Source organism: Eubalaena glacialis, chromosome 9, assembly GCF_028564815.1.
Source record: "Eubalaena glacialis isolate mEubGla1 chromosome 9, mEubGla1.1.hap2.+ XY, whole genome shotgun sequence".
Taxonomy (NCBI): domain Eukaryota; kingdom Metazoa; phylum Chordata; class Mammalia; order Artiodactyla; family Balaenidae; genus Eubalaena; species Eubalaena glacialis.
The window spans coordinates 31714088-31738480 of NC_083724.1; the positions used below are offsets into that span (position 1 = coordinate 31714088).

Here is a 24393-nt window from a genome sequence, read left to right on the forward strand (position 1 = left end):
GGAAAAAATACATTTACATTCCTGCCTCATACCATTCACAAAAATAAAATACATCTGGATTAGACCAAAATATTAAAAACCAAAATAAAATAAAAAACAAACATATACTAAAACGCCAAAAACAAAAGCCCAGAGATAAACCTGAAAAGAAGTAGTCAAACTAATTACAATTAACTAAATAACCACAGTGGTCCACCACTTGGTATGGGTAGATCAAAAATGTGTCTCTGAATGAACCAGCAGGCAAAGAGAAATGGAAACCTGGCCAGTTAGGCAATTTCACAACATTATAAGATAAAATTAAACTGGTTACTCAGGAGAAGAACTAAGTATTCTTAGTTCTCAGATCAGACAAGAATTTCTGTCTGAGCACTTCATAATGAACACAGTCTGTGATGGTATTTTATTGGACAGTGAACAGGGAGTGAGTTGCACACAACTATTTTTGATGATGGCCCTCAGGCACATCAGATGGTCTCACACTGAAAGCACACTAATGCTATTTACCCAGAACAATTCCAGCAGCAAAGGTGTAGGACTGGGTATGCAATATGCCCATTCTCTGTACCTCTGATATCATCAAACTGGATGGACTACATATTCTTCAAAGAATCCCTTCCTAATATTTCTTTCAGGTGACCTTTTGATAAATAATCAGTGGACTGGAGCCCAAGTTTATACTCCTTTTTTGTGGAATAAAGATCTCTCTGTATATATAAACAGTCAAGGTAGGTGTGGGACACAGCCTCTCAGAGGCCATGAGAGATCCAGGCTACTTCTGTAATTTTAAACTTCCAGTAAATATATTGAAAATGAAGAAATGGCAAAGCCAGAGTTACCAAATCTGTTGTATAATTTGAATGCATACATTTAGTAAATTAACGTTTTGAACACGTACACGAAGAAATAACTGTGTGTCTAACTCATTTGGCAATAACATCCAAAGGGAATCTGAGGTCTTTCTTGAATGTGAAGCTCAACCCCTCCTGGCCTCTGGCACTGGTCCTGGTGAAAGTTGAGGAATCTGTCGGGATGAGCCTAAATAGGAGACCAGCCTTTCCTCAGCAGAGAACCACAGGTGTGGAAGCCAATACAAAAATTGTATTATTCATGTTAAATGGGTGCCTGAAATGCCAAAAAAACGTGCAGTCTGTATGTTAATGGCCACATAGTTCTAACCTTGGCTAGACTCCCTCCTTGGCCAAGAGAAAAATCTCCTTGATACATACCTAAACTAAAACAATGCTATTCCTGGCTTTCACAGGCAAACATGGAGGAAGGTCACTCCTGCGTGGGCTGGATTTTTACAACCCAGTTTAAAGGAGGTGGAAGTCTATAAAAAAATAACCTAAGGTTCAGAATTGTCCATTTCTTCCCTTGCCTTTCTTCCTGGCAGGATTAGCTAACAGGGCCACCATCTGTTCTGGTCATGCCTAGCTCAAGAAAATGCAATTACATCATCTGGTATAAAGGAATACTTGTCCTTTGTTAATTCTCCTCTGGTGTTTTCTGGTTCTGTTTCACTCTCAGTCACAAAGAAGAAGGGCGGTGGGGGGGAAACAGGCCCACGGAAGGATTGCCCCTCCTCGCAGCCCGGCGCCCACCTTGGTCCCGCGCCAACAACACGCACCGGAAGTTCTGTGTCAGAGCCGGAAACTTGCCACAGACCCACCTCTCGTGAGCGCGTCCGCATATCCGTTCTTCCCTCAGAGAGACTACATTCGTTTGAACTCGCTAAAAACAGGCTTGCCGCTCTCGTGGCTGGCGCTACACAACCTTGGTGTATCCTTAAATGAGAAACCAAAATTGTGACGTAACATCAAAAGCGCCTTTTAAGGAAGGGGGAACACGGTAGGGGAAGTCTCGGGCTTTCGGAGCGCGCGTCCCTAGCAGAGGAGACGGGCCTGTCGATAGCCGAGCAAGTGGATTTGTTTGGAGATACGTCGAGGTGAGTTGAGGGGGGCAGGGGTACTGCCTCAACTGGTAAAGAACAGTTCAGACTTCCAAGGGGCGATCTGTGAGGGAAGAAATGAGGGGGAGCAGTGGGGGAGGAGAGGAATGGAAACTGCGGCGTCTGACCTCTGGTGGGAGTTTCAGAGGACTCTTGGGACTAGGGGTGACTCATGCTCAATTTAAATTGTCCTGTGGCCGCCGTGTAATTCCCCTTCCTCTCTGCAAACCTTTAGGTATGTTAAATGAGTGAAGCAAGGAGGCCATGAGACAGAGCTGGCTCTAATGCCGTGGCACCTGTGTAAGCCAAGCCAGAATCTAAACCTGTAAGTGCCTCACGGTTAGGAAATCGCAACCTAAGGACAACCAGTCACAAACAGCCAACTAGGCTTTAAGCTATAGGCAGTCAATAAGTTCCTTACTTGGCTTCCACGCTTTCTCCATAAAAGTTTTTCCCCAGCTCCTTTCTGCAGGGCGCTTCTAACCACCTGGCATTGCTCAGATAAATGCTTACATTTTTAATCTTCCTCAGTTTATCTTTTTTTTTTTTTTTTCTCAGTTTATCTTTTAACACTACCGAAGGGCTTTGTGCAAGTGAACATTTTTGTCTGTTTTTGCCTTTTTACGGAAGTCTAATGAAGGAGTGGAGTTCCCCATCTAGGTCACCAAGGCTTGGACAGGGCTGGTGCAGTGGGGCTGGAGGGATGACCCCTACGCTTGACTGAACTGTTAGTGAAAGGAGAAGCTCTGAGCCAGCGTGACCTTCATAATGTCCCAGAGCCCCCTTGGGAAATTCCCTCAAATTGGGGGAAGGCATTGGGCTTTCTGGGGGTTATAGAATGGAGGTTTGAGCCAACTGTATGTGGATCTATAAAGGCAAGGAGAGCAGAGCTGAGATCTGAGTTATGTATACGTATTTGTGGTCTTGCCTACTCTTTCCTACTAGACCCAAAGGGGACCTTCAGTTTTGCAGAACCGCTATAGGCAGCTAACCTCACAGGTCTGGGATGGATGTGGGAGAAGTTATGAGGGAAAAGACCTTAGAGACAGTGCCTTTGGGGTGGGGGAGAGGAGAAGACATGGAAGAAAATGACTGGCAAGTTTACCTGCACACATGTGAGCAAGAGCTCTAGCAAGAGGTAACTCTTGTTTTCTCTGACCGTTGCGTTGTAGAATATAATTATTTTTAATAAGTGACTGCCTTTTCTCTTCCCAGTTTTTTAAGTGACAGTTTTTACACTCCTCCCTGGGATTAAAGATCTCTGTTCTCACTTGGCAAGTGGCCAGAGGGCGGCCAACAAAATGAGAGGCAGAAGAGGGTAGGCCTCGGGCAGGAAGCAGATTAGAAAAGGGTGAATGCTCCCCTTACCCCCCACTACAGGGGAGCCAGGGCATCTGCTGCCTGGTCACGACCATTCAGCACGCAGCCTTCTCTGCTGGGGTGCCAGTGATTGGATGAGGACCTCTCTAGGCTCTCTGCCACAGAGATAATTTGTTCCAGCCTATCATTTACACCTCCATCTGGCAGCCCAGCAGGACCTAGCATGCCTCGGAGTCAGCTGTGCCACAGAGGACAGGCATTCAGTGGCCATGGGGCAGGCCAGTCATGCATCGTGAATGGTACGGCACAGGGGTGCTAATGACGTCAGCTTGTCTGCCTGCCTGGCAGGGTGACCCTTCCTGCCACTCAACCTGCTTCTAACTCCGGAAGCCTGGGTGCATGGCCTTCTCTCTTTATTCATCTCGTCTCCTTCATTCCCCTTTATGCTTTCCACAAATAATGTTGCCATTTTCTTCAGTGTCCTCAAACCTGTTTCAGCCTCTCTTCATCTCTTTCGGTGGGTAAGTCATATTCTTCTCTGGTTCACATACTGGGTGAAAAATGCTGTTCCTCATCCACAGTGCTCCACCACCTTCTGAGGGGGGAGTACCTCTTCTTGGGTATAGGTATGCAACTTTTGAGATGCACTCAGCATCCAGCTTAATTTTTCTGCATATTAAATGGAGAAAGCTTTTGAGAGTGGGAGTGAGATGGAAGGATCCAGGATGAAGGCACAGGAGATGATGAGGTTGGGTGCTGTGGAAGCAAAAATTTTGGAACAATTCCTCTTTGGTAACAGAAAGAGAGAAGGGAATTTGGAGAATGTGGAGAGGAGAAAAGAATGATGATGTAGGCAATAGCTGCTATTTATCCAGTTCTTTATTTTTGCCAGGCATTATACTTAACTCTTTTTGTTCATTATTCAATCCAATCCTCCAACAAAATGTTAAGTTTTATTATTATCCTTCTTCTGCTGAGGAAACTGAGGCTCAACCAAGTTAGAGAACTTGCCCAAAGTAACACAGCCAGGGAGCTATGAGCTGGAATTGGGAGCAAGTTCTAGCTGACTTCAAAGTCCAAATCCTTAATGACTAAATTATATTGACTCACCAAAAAAATTTATGGCTGAACCTCCAGAAAGGCAGAAAGTTGAGCTTGTGGGTGACTGGATTAATTACCTGGGAGGCTGAGTCACCCTGTTCCTCCTTTTGTGAGAGGGTAGGTGACACTGAGGTGGTCACTAAGCAATTGACTGGCCTGCCATCTGCATATACTGGTTGGCTGCCTGCCCCTCAGTGTCTGGGCCTTTAGTCCAGCTTTCCAGGAAAGTGTAATTATGGATCTGGTCAGCCTGGCACTCTTCATTCCTAAAGAGTGCTGAGGTGTGATAAAACAAACCCAAAGAGCAGGGGAATAAGAGACAAGGAGTTAGAACCAACCAGTTTCTTTCATACACACCAGTATTTTGAGTAATTCTAGTCAATAAATAACCCATTTCAACAGTACTTCCCCAAAGAAAACTTTTTATGGTCTAATTTAAGTTTCTTATATTGTTGTTTAAAACCATTTCCATTGTTTTGGGACAACTGTGTATGTAAAAAACATGCAGTTTCAGGGGAAAAGACCACAGAATATCACAGCTAGAAGGGACCCCCTCCTTCACCATGCAGGTGATGAGTTCAAGGTCCCAGGCTGGCTTTAGAGTCACAGATCTGTATTTCAGTCCCTGCCCTGCTGCTTACTAATGGTGAAATACCTCTTCAGCCAGAGATAGGATCAACTCCCTCCTCTCCAAAACAGTACCTACCCTGGTGATGGATGTAGTGGGGATTAAATGAAGTTTTCTTCCTGAAGTGCCTAGAAAAGGCCCTGTAAGAAGTAAGCGCTCAACAAATGGCAGTGCCCTTCCTTGGGCCATGTCATCCAGCTATTCAGGGTAGAGCTAAGGCCAGAACCTTGTTTTCTGATTCTCCAACGTGTGTGTGTGTGTGTGTGTGTGTGTGTGTGTACACGCTGCAGAGCAGTGTAATGTCTGCTTTCATGAAGTAACATGGTTTATTACACTTTGTAATTCTATAGCAATCATTTAGATGATATTGTTCAATCAGAGCAACAACGTGGTAGAGTTAGACAGGAATGATATCACTGGGTCCACTTTACACATCAGGAAAGGGAGACTGGGAGAAGGCTATTTCCTTCAGTCCCATGGCTAGTCAGGGGTACAACTAGACCACCAGGCAGTTTCACCAAAGAGATAAGGAAGAGTGAAAGAAATGTTATGCTGGAGGTCATAAATGACATAAGTAACTGACAGTCCTGATTAGATAGTGAGAGAAAAAATGGACTTTGAGATGATTGAGCAAAAGACCAAGAGAAAACACTGACAAAGCAGTAAACAACCCACCATGAGGGACTAGCGGAAAATGACAGTGGTGGTCACAGCTGACAACAGTGTAACTCTTTCCTGTCAGATAAGTACCGCTCACTCAGCAATTCTGAAATTCTCTGGCCCATTCTTTCCAATTCACTCTGCCTGTGCAGCATCCTAACTGCACACACACATTTCCTCAGACAAGGAAAACCTCAAGTTCTTTATCACATTTCAAGTTTCACTTTTCTCTCTGGTCTCAAGGGGGTGGTGTTCTAAACCCTAGACTTTGGATAACTTTAAATTTACTTACCTGAGATACATAAGCATACACAGGCACTCTAGTCTTCCTAGAATACACGGAGTTCAGACTTCACAGTGATAAAGAAAAAAATCACCATGAGGCAATGGAAGGTGATCCCTGACTCTTCCATCCCCATATCTGCTGCACCCAAATGGCTCTTGCCCCTGGGCTTCATTCTGAGGCTTTAAATTTACACCCTCAGATTCTGAGCTTATAAAAAACCTACCACATTTCTCTTACAAACTGACATTTAATACTCTGTGAATATACCAAATATCATTGGATTGTACACTTTAAATAGGTGAATTGTATAGTATGTGACTTCTCCTTCAATCAAGCTGCTAAATTAATAAAGGGACCATAAAAGAATTGAAAGCACAGTCTTGAAGAGATAAGTGTACACCCGTGTTTATAGCAGCATTATTCACAATAGCCAAAAGGTGGAAGCAGCCCAGGTGTCCACAGACCAATGAAGAGATAAGCAGAATGTGATATCTATATCTATATCTCTATTTCTATAAATGTGAGATATATATATATATATATATGATACGTATACACACACACTGGAATATTATGCAGCCTTTAAAAAGAAGGAAAATCTGACCTGTGGTACAACATGGATGAAACTTGAGGGTATTACGCTAAGTGAATAAGCCAGTCACAGAAATACAAAACTGTATCATTCCACTTACATGAGATATGTAGAGAGGTCAAATTCAGAGAGAGAAGGTAGAAAGATAGTCTCCAGGGGCTGGTAGAGGGGGAAGTGGAGAGTTGTTGTCTAATGGATATAAGGTGTTAGTTTTGCAAGATGGAAAGGGTTCTGGAGATTGGTTGCACAACAGTGTGAATGTAATGAACACTACTGAACTGTGAATGTAATGAACACTACTGAACACTTAAAAATGGTTAAGGTGGTACATTTTATATTATATGTATTTTACCACAATTTTTTTAGAAGGGAAGAGGGGGCCATGGTTCATATGTACCATTTCAGGGGAGCTGCAGCCTGGATGCCTGTGAAATTCCAAATAAACAGTGATAGAAGAGCTTTCAGAACCTAGTATAGTTTTAGAAAAAAGAAATGGTCATATTCTACCTCTTAATTATTTCAAAGTTCTCAGGGATAAGAATTATGAGACAGTTACTCCAGACTTTTCTGTGATTGATGAGAAAGCATTCATATATTTATTGATTCATTTATTCACAGAAATTGATTGTGTGACTACTGTGCTTTAGGCATGGTGCCAGATGCTGGGGAGACCCACATAGGTTCTATAGTCTGATGGGCTGAATCAGTTCATATGGAACATGACCTAGACTTGTAAAAATCCAGCCTATCTAGACTTTTCAGTCATGTATTTCATAGAGTCTTCCATGAACACTGCAATAACAACCACCGCCGCAACTGTCTCTTGATACTTTCATATACGTTCTCTTACTTGGTTTGGTTTAATTTGATTCTGACCTCAACCCTCTCCTCCCATCTCTTATGAGTTTCTTGAGAACAGGCCAGTCTTATTCATCTTGTATTCTCTACAAAAGGTCCCTGTAGCTAACAAAGTGCCATACACACAGAACCTCTATAACAATTTTGTGAAATATGCTGAGATAACACTAGCCCTATCTCTGTGACCAAAATAGTGACTGCTGGTTTCAGGGTCCTGAAACCATCCCAGCCACCAAAGCAGGTTGCAATACAATGAGAAAATGTCTGTCCCACAAATTAGAAAAGATGTTTTTAAATGTCATGTTGATCCATCCATGGTTCTTCCTTGCATCGTGTAGATGTAGCCCGTTTTTATGAAAGTTCTTTCTCTATAATGTTACTAATACTACAGTGAGTATAACTCTATGAAACATGAGATTTATTTGCATGTACAAGTTTGTGGACTCAGACCTCATACTGTGCATGAATACATTTAGCTCATGTAAAAATCATATTCAAATTGGAAGTATCTAGAGTGGGGCAGACAGTGGAGAATAAATGAGGCAGTTGTTGGAGGTTTTGAAAGTAATGATCCTGAATGATACCATCTTATTATTGCCTATGAGAAGAGTCTGCATTCGGAGGCCTCTAAATCAGAATTATACGTTCAGATCCAGTTATTTAATGAAATAACTGTACTAAATCCCTAGTCCTATGTTATTTCATTCATATTCTTAATCAGTTTCTGATGGAAGCATTACTAGCCCATTTTACAGATGGTGAAACTGAGGACTAAAGAGGTTGGGGGATTCCACAATGTTTCACAGCCTCCAAGTCCACATATCATGATATATCAATTTTGAACATTTTACTGAGTTAAGAGACTTAAAAAACTGCAAGCAGTCTGTGTTGCTCAGGAGTTGCTGTTTCTCTAAGGTCCATTAAGCCTTATCCTTGCTTTACTGAACTTTGAGTTTCAGCTGCACATCAGACCCTGGAAGTGGCCAAATGCTGATGCCATGGGAGCAGCAGCATGCGGCACCACTCAGGGACAGGTGTACTTATGCTCCTCGGACATGCCTGGCCAGTCTGCTGTTCACGTGCAACGATGCTCAGCAGATCAGGGCCCTCTAGGTCTGCCGAGGCAAGTCATTCTTCCCTGATTAATATAGTTTTAACGTCCAAGGTTATAAGCTGCTGGGAGGTGGAGAGGGAAAGAACTAATCTCTGCAGTCTGAGGTCACCAAAACGTAAGCAGCTCTGCTTTAGACCACTGACTTGCAGTGAGACAGGCACTCCCTCTACCTGTCCTGTGACTCTAGGCGAGTTACTTAACCTCTCTGAACCAGAGCTTCCTTATCCAGAAAGTGGGGCTAATAAACCTTTCCTCAGAGAGGTGCTGAGATTAGAGATCATATATAAAAAGAACCAGGTGTATCATAGAACTTCAAAAAAGAACTATTATTATTGTTATTGTTGTCATTGTTGTAACAAGAATAATTAGTACTAGTAGCCTAAGGAAAATTATTTCTACCATACATTTCTCAGCAGGTAAAATGTTTCACTTACGGTTCTGACCACCCCAGCCCTGGCCCCCAACAATGATCACTAACCCCAGTCTCCATTCTTTCATCATTATTCCTCCTTTCTCCTTTGACAAAAATCAAATTTGATGAGATCTCACATGTCCCCAGATCAATCATCTTGGTCTGATGAATCAAGCACCAGGTGGAGATGGGGAAACCAAAAAGTGTGCCTTGGGGAGGCAGGTGGAGTCAAGAGAGCTGACGGGAACTTCAGCTGGTCTAACGCTCGGTTACCCTTAGGACAGGCCTTGGCCAAACTTCCCCAGACAAATGAGCCTCAGTTCTGTGCTCCAAACATTTCAATTTCCTTCAATAATCACATTCAATGTCCAACACTCTCCACTTTTAGAAGCTGTCTGAGCCTAAACTCTATTTAGACAACCCAGCTCCCTGCTTCTTTTTCCTTCATTTCATTGATATTTCACTCATTATAGTGTTACACTCTATACCATAGAGCACTTTGGTTTTTTAGGGTTTTTTCTCCTATTTTATGAGTTATTCCAAAGGAATATGTTCCTGAGAATGTATGCTTTCCTGTGATCATGGTCATTCCATTATTCTTAGATTCCCCCACTACTTTTATTTGCCTCTTTCATTATTTGCCTCAGGAAGCATACACTATTTTTATTTGCCTTTTCTTGAATTAGATTTTGGTTTAATGCTCAGAGAAAAAACCCTGTAGAATGAACTTGTACCTAGACAGTGCTGTAACTAGGGGAGTTGATGGCTTGCATCAATCACTTTAAGTTTTATTCTAGTTTTTACCACCTTTAAAGACAAAAATGTACAGGTTGAGAGACAATGAGAATAGAGTAAAAGATATTGTGTTCTGACATTAAAAACATCAGGGAGCCCAGCTTGGTTTGGGGGAACTGGGAAGGATCTTTGAATGCCTCCTATATGCAGATACTTTATAAATTCACTTAATGCTCTTGTGAAATTCAGATCCCACTTTACAGAGGAGGAAACTCAGGCTCAGAGAAGTGAAAAAAACTTGACCAAGGTAATGTGTGTAGTAAGTGCTGGAGCTAAGCTAACGTGCTTCCCAGTTTTCCTTGGTGGACTCCAGAGCCCAGTCATCCACTCACTGCGTTACTGATCCTAATCCTCTGTGTCTCCGTTTCCTCACTTGTAAAATGAAGAGTCTGGATTGAGAGCTACAAGTTCTCCAGACGTCCCTTACAGCTTTAACATTCTGTGCGTACAGAGAGTGTGTGAGCATGATTAGAAGGATTGGCTGTTTATGAGCCAATCAGAGTTATTGGTTAAACACCTCTCTACCAGGCCAAGGTGGGAAGGGGAGGGTAAAAGTTAAAAAAAAACACAAAAAAACAAAAAAAAAAACCCTTGGGTGAGAAGTCTATAAAAACTGTGTGTTCCTGAAGATTCATCCTATTTGGCAGCTGCTGCCTCATCCACAGCTTCTGATAGATCTAAGAGGACTCTCCTCTCTCAAACTGTAAGTAAAAGAACTTCCTTTGTCTCTCAGGACTGCACCAGGGAGTCAGGGGTTAATGATAGCGCTAAGCCTGGCGAGGGGAAAGTTTGTTTGGTTTTGTTTTCAGGAAAAATGGGATGGTGGCTGAAAACGTGGTGATCTGCTGAAATGACTGTTTTTCTCCCTACCTCCCCTGGCTCTTTGAGTGGTGGCAAATGCTCAGGATTGATGCCAGTTACCAGTGTTACCTGTAGGAGGGCTCTTCTGAGGCTTTGGCGAAGGAAAAACATCTTTGAATACTCCTGTTTGGTTGGGTTCTATTCAGTGTTTGAGATTCCTGTTCATTTCTACTCCCTCCATAACAACTGCTTATTCCGATGATTTATTTACATATCTATCGCCTTATGTCATTTTCTTCATTCTCTTCCCACACCTACTAGTACTAGCACTGAAGTCTCTTTGTCACAGAAATGAACTCTTGGCCTGTTTTGCCCTTCGTCTTCACCCACTGCTCAAATGAGAAAATGGAACAGGCATCACAGAGTATAGTCATCCTTTGATTATGAATTGTCATACCTTTCCCTTGTTTGATACTTTCTTTAACGTTTCCTACTCTGAAGATCCTACAGCTTAAGATATTTGGAAACAAAAGCTGCTGATGTATTTTGGTACATTTGTTCTACTATCTGAAGAATAGGTGAGGATATGTTGCCTTTTAAAATAAACTTCTCTTTACATAGTTACCTAGGGTTCCGTTAGCTAATGTGGATCCAGCAGGGACTCTAGTGCTGCTGCCACCATCACTTTAGCCAAGGCTTATCTGCAGACAACCCAGGCCCAGACTAGACCTGAGGTGCTGGGGCAGGGAATGGAGTGTAGTCGCTGTAAACCTAGGAGTTCCTTTGGCTTAGGTGCCAGTTTAGAGGAAAGAGCAACACTCAGGTCTCTTTCTGAGCTGCTCCATGTGTGTTCAAAGGCTCCAGGGATCAGGCTGTTCTAGAGCATCTCACTGTACTTACCACTGTGGCATCAGATATGTAACGAAGCTGTGGGCGTCTTCCTGCATCTGTCTATAAAAAAGTGCTGCATGCAGTGCCTGACAATCATGGGCTTTCAGTGAATAAGCCCTTCATGTCTTCTTGAAAATCCATCTGCCTTGTACATGGAGAAGCAAATGGATTCTCTACTCCCTTATATTTCTTTCTCCAGGAGTTAAATATTGGTATTTTACAAATTATTATATTTTCACAGAACCTCTTCAAAGAAGGCAGAAAGAATTATACTATAAGATTTCATCTGTTATTCTGCTAAAGAAGGATTGGGAAAAGAATTCCAAGTCATAAGCCAGTAGGATGTGATTTACAGTCCTGAAACATCATAGCTTAGAAGGGGCATCAGACGTATTCTTCCTGGGCCTCAATTTCCTCATCCCTAAAGTTAGCACGGTTGATACAGATATCTCTGAGATCACTTGTAGCTCTGTTTTTCTGTGGTTGCCCTCTATTCATATATGTTTGTACTCGCAACCTTCTCCCAGATTTGCATATATATCAATATTACCTGTTAATATATTATGTATAGTAAATAATGTAGTATATAAACTTACTCACTGAGAAATCAAACATTACAAAAAATCCATAAAGCGAACTGTGAGTCACCCCACCCTGTTTCATTCCCCAGGAGTAACCTCAGTGTGGTTATTATCTGCTTATATAGACCCATGAACAGTATGTGTGTATACCATTTGTTTAATTTAAAAAAGGGTGATATTATGTATTGCATACTTTTCTGAAACCTGCTTTATTTTTTTACTTAATCATATAATGTGAACAACTTCCTGTCACACTTTTTAAAAGTTGGCTTGAGACCTCAGTAAGCAGAGGCTTAGGGGCACAGAAATCGTTCTCTATCATTGCCCACTTCCAGCTGGCCTCCTCTCTTCCAGTGGTGAACAGTGGCCTGTGACCCTGTTTTATGATTAACAGGAAAGCAACATTTGTGCTGATGTGGTACAGAACTTTAATCCCTCTGTAGAAGTTTAACTTCTCATAAACAGTATTGGTTCAATTTGACCTTTTCTCTGTTTTTTTTTTTTTCTGGTTGAGTCAGCACACTCAGACTGAAGAAAATAACTTGGTAGTAAACAGAAATATGGAAGTCCCTTAGGCAATTACTTTTTTAAATTAAAAAAGAGAGAAATACTGATACCTGACATTTTCATAATGCATAATGATAAGCATCTTCATGTTTATCATGCGATTCAACAAATATATGCTGAGCAACTACAATGAGCAGGGTGCTCACAGGTTACGTGTGATCCATTTGGCAGTGAGACAACCAGAGCAGATATTATAGCCATTTAGTCCATAGTAAGCTAAGACTCAGAGAAGTTACCACCTTGCCCATGGTCCCAGTGAAGAGGAGGCAGAGCTGGTCCTTGAGCCCAGGTCTGTCTGATCTACTTCTATGTGAACGTGTCAGATATTTATGAATTGGTAATGTGATGTGGGGATAATGATCCACAGCCCAAGGATTTTGGGTACTCTGGGGGTGTCATCAAGGACATTAGAGTCATCCAAAGGCCAATTCCTTTCACCAGTCTCACTCTTTACTTGAAAGAGGGAGTACTGCCCTTTATCCCAACTTTGTGCCTTATTAGCTATTTGTCCTTGGACAAATAATTAAAGTGTCTTATATTCTTTCCTTATCTATTATATGGCAGAGGGTGGGGGAAGGGGGAAGTCTGACTACCTTTTGAGATTATTGTGAGGAATAAACTTTATAGTGCATGTAAAGCGATTAGCAGAGTGCTTGGCAATAAATGATCATTTGCTATTATTGGGCTATGTTTTCCTTTTGTTTCGTTAAGGAAACATCATTATTTTTTTGGTAGTTGTCAATTCCTTTGTGCAAATATCTAAACTGAGAGAGAAAATTTGTACTTTGGCCTGAAGGTTACCAACCTCAGGTTGGCTTTTATCTGCCATGAAGATCTGGTAGTCAGGTCCAAAGCTAACAGTCCCTGACTACAATTTAGGAATTAATATATAAACAGAAGAAATACTATCTTCAGTTGGCTGGGATGTGAAGGGCCTTGGAAAATCATCTTCTTTAGAAATCATTGCCCACTAGCCTGTCCTGGTACCCCAATGACAGCATCGTGGTTCCATTCCTTGGGGTTAAGTATTGAAGTGAGAGTAGCCACAGTAAGAGTGCCATTAGTTATACCTTCTCAGGAATTAGTTCAGTAGCCATTGACTTCTCATATCAAGGGACAGAGTTCTGAGAGACTGCCTTGAAGGGATACAGAAAATGTGAAGAAATCAATTTGCCATGAGAAGGAGAACGGGGTGGGGGACTCTGCCTCACCCTAGCTGGGACCTTGGACAAGTCAGTTAACTTCTCGGGGTCTTAGCTTTTTCATTATTTAATGAAGATAATACCTGTCCTGGTTACCTCATTGTCGAATGGATCGAAAGAGAACTGAGGTGTCCCTTGGCTTCCAGAAAGTAGAAAGCAGACACAGGGCATCTACCCTGTGTATGAGTGTATGAGGGGAGAGGAGACTGGGGAAAGGAGGAGGCCACAGGGTTGGATAGGAAATTGCTCAAGATAATCTTTACTACCATTTTTTTTCTTTGATAATCTAACCTATGCAAAACCATTCTTTCTAACATCCAAGATAAGAGTCCTGTGAGCTTGCATTTTCAAGACTAGCCCAAAGTGGCAGCCGAACAGGAGCAATGATCCCCTTCAGATGACCACTGCTAAGAGCTTGCTTGGGTAGGGGCTCTTTGAGCCAGTCTCTCCTTGCTAAAGCAGTGAAGCTGCGAATTACTGGAGCAGGAATCAACATATGACGTCGGCATCCTTAGAGCTAATGGGAATCTCCAGCCCAGAGATGCTTAGGGAAAATTCTCCGCATCTGCCCCAAACGGTCTCATAGGTGGTTGAATATAAGAAAAAGGAGACACACCCCACCCTCTATGTCTCAAAGTTGAAGGGAGGTTAAATTCAAGGGCAAATAGTGGTTCCTCCTATCAAGCTTGCTGGCTAGAGAACACTGTGGGGGGACTACAGGCTAACAGCAAAGTGAGGAATGGCCGCAGAGGCTGAAAGCCTCACTGTCCGGGCCTCAAGCCATCCAAGCCCTGATGGTACCAGGAATCCATAGAATAAAGAGATAGTCAATTACTGCCATGCCCTCTATTTGTCAGATTTAAGTGGATACTCTTTAGCTGGTTCGGTCTCAGGATCAGTGATCCCAAAAGTTTCCTGAAAGGCATTCTTTTCAGGATCACCATGAAATTTGTCATCCCACCTTCATCCATTATGGCTAATCGCAAATACTTAGGCTTAAGGGGGAAAAAACCAAAACAGAACAGACGTCATTTGTTTAGCCAGTTGTGGAAATGGGCCAGAAATGTCAGAGGGGCCTATGGAGCTTTTCTGCACACCTACTGTCTTGGTCATGAGTCCATTTGAGCGACCCACAGTTCTGTTCACAACTAACTCTCCTGCACTCTTTTCCAGACCTGTCACCATGGCCTACCAATTTCCAGCCCTCACTTCAGAACAGAAGAAGGAGCTCTCAGAAATTGCCCAGCGCATTGTTGCCAATGGGAAGGGGATCCTGGCTGCAGATGAGTCTGTAGGTGAGTGCAAGAAACATCACACAACAACCATACTCTTGATTCTACACTTAGCAAAGGCAACTTGATAATCATATTCTCTTTCCTCTCAGAGGAAGTAAAGGTTTATATACACAGGAGTGGGAGTGGAAGACTCAGTAAGCATAGACCTTTTGAGTCTTGTCATTCCAGAAGGTAGATTTCTGAAGACCAAGCAAACAGGCTCAAGCCCTCCATTTTAAGACCCCCTTGCCAGGGATCATTTGAATCCAAGCTGTAGCAAGCCAGGAACTCAGTAAGCAGGATGAGACCTCTGCCGCTAATGAGAAGTCAATGTAAAGTCAGCCAAGGAAGGACAGTGAGAGCAGGGAAATGTCTACATCAGGAACAGGGCAGAGCTTGTGACTGAGAGCAGCTCAGGATGGCACAAGGGGGAGCTGCAGTAGGCCTGCATGGCCCACCATAAAATTATAGAAGCCAGAGAAGTCAAGAGCCTGCCCTACCCCTCCTTCCACTGTCTGTATATCCAGTCAGATCAGGGCTGGACCAGGGGAGAGCCAGAGAGGCCTGAGGGCCGTGCAGCCCCACTTGGACCCTATGGTGGCTTCCACCCTGACCCTGACATGCCCAGCCCATGCACTTCCTCATCAGCATCCTGAAAGCAGCAACAGTCTTTCCCTGCGGAGACAAAAAACGAGGCAGGAGCTCTGATGATCTGAATAAAAAAGAGAGTGTTGCTGTCCATCCTGGTGAGGGTCACTAGCTGGCATGGAGGAGGGCGGCAGGGAAGCCCTGGCTTGCTCCTTATGCTGCCTTTGCTCGCCCACATAGGCACCATGGGGAGCCGCCTGCAGAGGATCAAGGTGGAGAACACTGAAGAGAACCGCCGGCAGTTCCGCGAAATCCTCTTCACCGTGGATGATTCCGTCAGCCAGAGCATCGGGGGCGTGATCCTTTTCCGTGAGACCCTCTACCAGAAGGACAGCCAGGGAAAGCTGTTCAGAGACATCCTCAAGGAAAAAGGGATCGTGGTGGGAATCAAGGTGAATACATCTCGCTCCCACCTCACCACAGGCACACTCCCAACACAGTGGCTGGGTCAGGGCCAACACTAGGACCACTCTCATCATCTAACTGCTCTTCTCACTCCTTTCCATCATCACCTTCCCACTGAGAACCAGATCCTCTTCTAGACCTTTCCAGTACCCTCTTCCTTCAACCATTTTTCTACAAGGTACTTAATCTCTTTGTGTCTCAATTTTTTCATTTCTTAAATGGGAATAATAGTACCTTCCTCATCAGGTTCTTATAGGGATGAAATGAGTTTGTAAAACGGTTCCTGTCACACCCTTATTATTTAGTTCATGATAGCTATTACTGTTAAAACACTTGCTGTTCTGTTGTAACTGGGTCTTCCAAAACTATGTGAACTTCTCAAGAGTGATCATTAGTATCTGTCAAGTGCTTACAACTCCAAGCACTCATTTACTCCTCCTCACAACCTCTGGAGGTAAACTCAGTTATTATCCCTATTTTAGAGATGAGGTTAGAAAACAGAATTACAAGTAGTATAACTTGCCCACAGCAAGGCAAAATTGGAGCCAGTTCAGGCCCAGACTGTCTACCTCTTGGGCTCATGACCTTAGCCTCTGTTATGCTGAGAGTAGAGGCTGCATCCTTATTCTTTTTATCTCCTGTAATAGCATAGGGCTTGGCATGTGCAGTGCTCAATAAATGTCTCTTGAATAAATGAATGAATAATTTAAAGGAAGTGGCTTTTATATGGCACCTCTGCATCCCAGGTACTATAAGATTACTTCTTACTTTCCAAGCTCCAGCCCTGTGCTTTCTGTACTTTCCCTCCTCTTAGGGTTGACACTCTTACATTGTTCTTTCCAGGTAACTTCCCTTCTGCTATGGACTGAGTTGTGTCTCCTCAATGCCTAATATACAATACCTTCCTAATTCAACTCCTTGGTTTGTGAAAGATGAGAACTAATATGTAGCACCAGGGGCTCTGCTTGTGTTTTACTGGGATACCTGACACCTGCTAGTTACTTGTTAATTATTTATATTCACAGTTAGACCAAGGAGGTGCTCCCCTTGCAGGAACAAACAAGGAAACCACCATTCAAGGTAAGGATATTGCCCACTAATATGAATCATGCCAGAAATGAAGGAAGCAAAGAAGTGATTGAGGGAAAACAAAATATGAATTATCACACTGGTTTTAGAGCCACACACCTATTCTTCAGCCCCAGCTCCTCTATTTAGTAACTGTGTGCCCTCAGGCTAGTCACTTAAATGTTCTGAGTCTCAGTTAAAATGGGATAACAGTATCTGCTTTGCAGAATAGTTGTGGGGATTAAATTAGACAATGCACATAGAGTGCTTATCACAGTGTCTTGCACAGAGAAGATATTTTATACTTGGGAATATTATTTTAGAAAAATCTAGCAGCAGTAGAGAGGAAAGAGTCCAAGCTGTAGGATCAGACACACTTGGGTTTGAATGCTGCTTCCATCACTTACTGCTTAGATAATTTTGCAAGGTACATCACTGCCCAAGTAGACAAGTATAAACCATAGCATTGGATTAGCTAAGCAGAATTTGAATCCCAGCTCTGTCAAACTTGGTGAAGTTACTTTACCTCTCAGAGCCTCAGTTTCCAAATCTGTAAAATGAATATACAACTATGAAGGTTGTGTAATATGACTATTAGGTCATAACAGTATAACAACTATTAGGTTTGTTATGATTATTAAATGAGATAAGGTGTGCAAAATGCCTAGAATCATGCCTTGGAGCAAAGTAAGTACTAAATAAATATTAGTTCCCTTTATTCTTCTTATCCAATATGTATTATATATCAAAACCATATTTATTAACCCAGGTCTTTTGGCTCAGTACTGGGATGTTCATTTCTTTGCTGGATGTAATGTTTCTTTGCCTGGATGTCTTGGGTCCTCAAGCTGTATGACTGAAAGCTAAGCCAAGGGTGAACTTCACTTTATCAGCAACCCCAGGGGCCAGGGGTGCAAAGAAGCCTTTCTCTCTCGTGACTTGCAGGGCTTGATGGCCTTTCTGAACGCTGTGCTCAGTATAAGAAAGATGGTGCTGACTTTGGGAAGTGGCGTGCTGTGCTGAAGATTGACAACCAGTGTCCATCCCACCTTGCTATCCAGGAAAATGCCAACACCCTGGCCCGCTATGCCAGCATCTGTCAGCAGGTGCTTTTCCTTCCCCTTGGGCTAAAATACAGGAAGCGAAAGCTTTCTTCAAAGCCCGTCTTTCTAATTTTACTGTAGCCACACATGATCCCCCTCCTTTTCTCTCACCAGTATATCCTGATGGCATTTTTCACTGCTTTTACTAGGTGTAGTAGGGTAAGATTTGGTTCCACAAGTCAACTATGAGTCCAAAAGGCAAATGCCATCAAGTGTAGCCCTCTACCAAAGCACTGTAAGCTGAGTCTTAAAAGCATAGGCTCTTGAGGGCAGGGCATTTGCTTGTCTATGCTCCTCCATGTCCAAGGACATGATCCTCTTAAGTCCCCAGCTCAAGGGTGACAGCTTTGATCTGGTCCCAATTCAGATAATTTCTTGGAGGATGGTAGCTTGATGCTAAAGTTTCCAACATATGTTGAAGTGTCTCTGGGATCCAGGTTAAGTCTGATTTGCTTGTGTGGGTGCTATGCTGAGGTTACCTGAGTTCTGGGTACCTGGAGCCTCCCAGTCAGAATTGTAAACTCTGCTTGAATTCCTTAGTTAACTCATACAAGAGGCATCTTTATTGGTGATTTAAGCTTGACGGCCCTAAAAGGGTGACAGCTAGGTTCTGATTTAGCTAGATTAGTCTCTAGAATAAGATATAGAAATTAAGAAAATAAATTGAATTAATTTTACCCCATTTCCAGGAAAACTTTTTTTCCCTCACTGTTCTTTTTTGGCTAAGCCACAAATGCTTACTAGACATCCCATTAAATTTCATTGCCTTTAAGTCACCTATATGGTATATCTGCATAAGAGCTTCAACCTTGTACCAATTACAACTGTTAAATATCTTCTTAAAGAAAGGATACTAGTGAACAGAGCTTAATTCTGTCTACTCCTTTTTCCTTTTTAGAATGGGCTAGTACCCATTGTTGAACCAGAGGTAATTGCTGATGGAGACCATGACATGGAACACTGCCAGTATGTTACTGAGAAGGTAAGTCTTAAATATAAAGGTCCCAATGCCAGTTGAAAAATCTGTTTTAAACAACAGTTGTTACTTAACATATATCAGCTGTTATATATGAGGTATTCTACAGTTAGAGTCACTGTGTAGCACTGAGAAGGTAAAGAGGTATTATCAAACCTTGTACTGTTTTGGGCACATGGTACACTCCTTATGAAAAAGCACAGGATCTGCATTACCAAGATTAGGGTTTGAGCATCCATGTTCCCAGCTGTGGGACCTGGGGCAAGTCATATTATCTTTTTGGACCTCAGTTCCATTATGTTTAAACTAAGAAACTTTAAAATAAGCTGAGGCTCCCATGAGACAATATAATTAGAAAGTAATTTTTTCACATGTGACTTTCTAAATTAGCCACAATATATCTGTAAGAAAGTAAGAGAGTCCTCAGTTTCTCCACTTGCAAAATGAGGTGGACTGAAATGAGATCTGAAAGCACTTCTGTCTCTAAAATGTATATTTTTATGATCACTCAGCTTCTATGGGGATGGAGAATGGAGGCCAGTTTACATGTCCCCAACTAACTAAATTAAGGCAGGTTCGACTGACCAAAGGGAGTAATGGGAAGGAAGGAGTGAAGGGCCTCTAGGAAGCAGAGCCACGCTGGTAGTCCATGCAGTGAGCAGTTAGGGGAGGGGCAGCAGGGACAGGCCAGCTTGGCTGTGCTCAGTGGCTATGGTTTGCAGGCATTACCCTGACTGAGCCTAGGGGCTGGTTGGGAAACTCTGGCCAAATAACGTATGGGAATTCCTTCATCCTGCGTCCCTGCAGTATAGAAGTGTCAAGGTCAGGTAACTCTACGGCTGGCTCTAGGTTTCACCTATTTGGGCCTCTTGTCCTTCAGGTCCTGGCTGCTGTCTACAAGGCCCTGAATGACCATCATGTTTACTTGGAGGGCACCCTGTTGAAGCCCAACATGGTGACTGCTGGACATGCCTCCACCAAGAAGTATACTCCAGAGCAGGTGGCAATGGCCACTGTCACAGCTCTCTACCGTACTGTTCCTGCAGCTGTTCCTGGTAAGGTTTTCTTTCTTCTCTAACTTGAGGTCTTAGTCCTTATTCTTTGAAGGAGTGCCATAAGCATTTGCATTTGTCCAGGAGTAGTCTGCTTCTAGCCATGAAACAGACCTCTGATATCTCACATGCAGCCAGCACTTCCCCCTCGAACTCCATGATACCCCCTATCCTGAGTCTGTCCAAATACACACAATCCATTGATTTTCTCAACATTTCACTGCCCTCTTATTTACTAAAGCCCTTCTCTCCTTAGTCCAACTAGCTTCAGCAAAGGCAAACTAATTTCTCCAACCTAGTCCCATGCAAATCAATTGGAGAAAAGATTGAGACATTACATTTCTTTTAGGCTCCTTGCTTGCTTTTTCAAGCAGGGTACATACTGGGACTAGTGGAGTGGAATGGCTTCTCTCCTTCCAGGCATCTGCTTTTTGTCTGGTGGCATGAGTGAAGAGGATGCTACTCTCAACCTCAATGCTATCAACCTTTGCCCTCTACCAAAGCCCTGGAAACTAAGTTTCTCTTATGGACGGGCCCTGCAGGCCAGTGCACTGGCTGCCTGGGGTGGCAAGGCTGCAAACAAGAAGGCAACCCAGGAGGCTTTTATGAAGCGGGCCCTGGTAAGATGCTACTACCTCTTATCTACTTGATCAAGTGGATACTTGGGGCCTGCTTGCATTGCTTTCTTCAGGCCATGAAGGTATCTCCAGAGAGTGTCTACCATGCATTTTCAAATGTGGCATTAGAGCTGAGTAGGACGGTTAAGGCTGCAGAGAGTTTTGAATTATCTGCACTGGTAGTACAGTTGATGATGGTAGATTGAAGGACAGTTTCCACAGAGACACTTTAGAGGGAAGATGAGAGGGCCAAGGAATGAACCTGGGGCACGTTTTATTTTGGGAAGATGAAGAGGAGAAGCCACCAAGACAAGCAGCAATACTATATTAAGATGAACCAAGGATTCTGGGAACAAACAGAATGAAGTTTCAAAGGGTCAATAACAATATGCTACAAAGAGGTTAAAAATTAAGGCAGAGAAAAGGCTGATACTGGCAGTGAGGGGCGTATCAGTGACCCTCAACAAAACAGGTTCAGTAAAGGAAAGGTGCCCATTCAAGACGCTTGTCAGGAAAAGACACAGGAAGGTTACCAGAAACAATGAGGACAAAAAAGGGTCTTATTTAGCTACTAACATTCCTTTTTGAATACCTACTAGGAGCCAAGTACTGGGGTGAACAAAGCAGACACAGCCACTGCCTTCAGGGAGCTTAGAGTTTAGCCAGATAGGAGAGATTGTCATGTTTAACTGTAAAGCAGAAGGAGCCAGAGGAGAGATTAAAGATTAGAAGAGGACAAGGCCTTAGAGGAAACAGTACTGCATGAGACTAAATATTAAATACGGGTGGCAGAGTAGGTCTTAGAAAGGAGGGAGAGATAGGAAAGAAGAAACAGAATGGGTTTGGAATCAGGTCTGTAGAGGTGGAGAGATGCAATGGTTGATCACTGATTACAGGTGAGGGCATGTGTTGAGAATGATAAGGGAATGGAGATTTCAGTCTTTACAGTGGGGAACTTGGAATAGCTGTCGAAGTAGTTGCTAGGAAATTGACCAGAGGTTATGGCCAAGCATAAAGCAAGATGCAGCTGAAATGAGAGTTTGTGGTACATTAACTTAGATCCTGAATGTTCCTAATAGCTCTCTTACGCATGTAGCAAGATTCAGATCAACCTAAATGGGAGAGAGCAGGGTTGAAGAATCAAAGTTTAACAGGGAGATGAAACAGTACCAAAATTTGAGTGATAGCCTTATTCGGCTTGCTGGTGACAGAGGAGACTGGGCAAGGAATCAGGTGTAGCCAGAAGTTTGATGATGAGGCACTAAAGGAAAGGAAGGGTACAGAGAAGCTAAAAAAGTCATCTCAGGGGCATAAGAGAGGTGTGAGATTTTACAGGTAGTGTTTTATCTTGTGATGATGATGGATATGGCTGTGCTGATGTGTGGCTGATGGGGGTGAAGATATAGCTAATATGATGGAGGGATTATGAAAGTAAGGGTCAGAAGGGTCATCCACACAAAAGAAGGGATGCTGAGTTTATCATCTAGAGCTGTGGTTCTCAAGCTTGAGCATGCATCCAAATCACCTGAAGGGCATGTTAAAACGCAGGTGGCTGGACCCAGCGACAGAGTTTCTGATTCAGAAGCTCTGGCGTCAAGCTAGAGAACTTCCATTTCTAACAAGCACTTAAGTCCATGAAACCTAACTTTGAAAATCAGTGTAGATGTAGAAATAAGTCCTGGAGAGATCGGACAATAGCAACAGTGACTTGAAGACGGGGTACTGCTAAGTGGCATTTGAGTATTATTACAGGTTTCATAATTCTTAACTCACCTTCAATTGGAATTTACACAGGGTATCAAATGATATTATGATAACAACTACATAAAAATTACATATTCTTATGGACAAATATAGGTAGAAAATGGAAAATGTATTAAAAAATTTTTTTTTTGCTATAGTAAAGCTTTAGCTGCATCTGCTTGATGCTTGACGTTATGTCTGGTCAGTTTTCTAGCAGACTATTTCAACTATTCCAAGGTTCCCAAACTGGGACTGAAATTTCCATTTCCTTATCACTGTATGAGTGAGAAGTTTCTTAACTTGAATTTCTAGTACTGTTGTTGCAATATTGTTAGTACTAAAAAGAAACCTTCTCAGTAACACAAACCTCAGGCTTGCCTGAGAAATGCTCAGAAAACTGGGATTAAAAAAAGGAAGTAACATTATAGAAGGAAAGGAATGGTATCAGCAGCAATATTTAGCAAAATCACTGTACAGAGAAAACCCACATGAAGGTGAAGCTGGTTTCAAATGAGAAGCAAAGAGGGTCAAGCAGAGGGTTGCTCTAACTCGGTCTCCTCTATCACACTTGTTTTTTAGGCTAACTGCCAGGCAGCCAAAGGACAGTATGTTCACACGGGCTCTTCTGGTGCTGCTTCCACCCAGTCGCTCTTCACAGCCTGCTATACCTACTAGAACCTGAGGCCGACCAGCCAGGCTCTGGCGCTTCTAGGTGTCTTGGTAGGAGGGCAGAAAGGAAACAACAACCTTTCGACTGACCCTGGAAATTAGACAAAATTAGGTTGGAACTACTGGAAACACAATGCATGTTAAATTCTTAGACACAAGGAAAAAAATCAGTTATTGAAACCTAAGTCTGAATATCAAGGATCTGATGAAATTTCACACAGTGATTTCCTTACAGCACTTCCAGCTCCCCATGGCCCACAGTATCCATCTAAGAAAAGAATAAACTTTAAAACAGTATCAGCTCTCCATCCAAATGACCAAATGAAACACCTCATAAGCTGAGTGCAGAGAATTGTGTCTTATTAAACAGTTCTGGAAGTGGTAGGTTATGAAGGAGACAGCTGCAACCAAAAAAGAAATAAAATGTTCTACAAACCTTCAGTTTGTGTCAGGTTTTACTTTCTTCTCTTGCTTTCAAAGGGCTCAGTATATTTCATTACCTTTGACTCCACAGACACGACTGATATTAGTGGTCAGGATCCTCAACTTTGGCTACTCATTGGAATAACCAAAATTTAAAAACACAGATGCTCAGGCCACACTCCAGCCAAGGTTGAGAACTACCAAGCTAGATTTCAAGTTTGAGGGTATTTAGAAATGAAAGCTATTCATAATGTGAAGCAAGCTACAATGTCAAATGATTTCAAGCAACATATGGAGTGTAATAAAAGAACCACTGTGACTTTGATGCTTGGAGCATTCCTCTTCAAGTGGCCCAGGTTGGTGACATAGGACTGCGTCTTCCTCTGCACATCCAAGCACACTACCTAGTTTTGCAGTAAGAAATATTCACATAATTATACCTTACTGGCTTCCAGTTTTCAGAATTAACCTATAGAAAAAGCATTAAAGACCACCATAGTTACAAGAGAGAATTTAAACATTATAACTTTGGACAATATAAAAGTAATGATTTTGGTGGAAAAAAAAGTAATTAAGTGACAGGAGCTGGGAAATTCAGGGGGAGGAGAAGTGAAGGAAAGCAAAGGGAACACCAATTTACTTAGTGGGGAGTCAGG

At 42.7% G+C, this 24393-nt stretch overlaps 1 protein-coding gene across 1 annotated transcript; it reads left to right on the forward strand.

Moving 5' to 3' along the window:
* The first annotated feature begins 10317 nt into the window (after positions 1 to 10317).
* Positions 10318 to 23755, forward strand: ALDOB (aldolase, fructose-bisphosphate B). Its single transcript, XM_061200174.1, has 9 exons — positions 10318 to 10420; positions 14933 to 15054; positions 15862 to 16073; positions 17112 to 17166; positions 18100 to 18260; positions 19156 to 19239; positions 20114 to 20288; positions 20706 to 20905; positions 23225 to 23755. Exons 2-9 carry the CDS (start codon positions 14943 to 14945, stop codon positions 23318 to 23320), a joined length of 1095 nt encoding a protein of 364 aa, XP_061056157.1. The 5' UTR covers positions 10318 to 10420; positions 14933 to 14942; the 3' UTR covers positions 23321 to 23755.
* Positions 23756 to 24393: the final 638 nt, after the last annotated feature.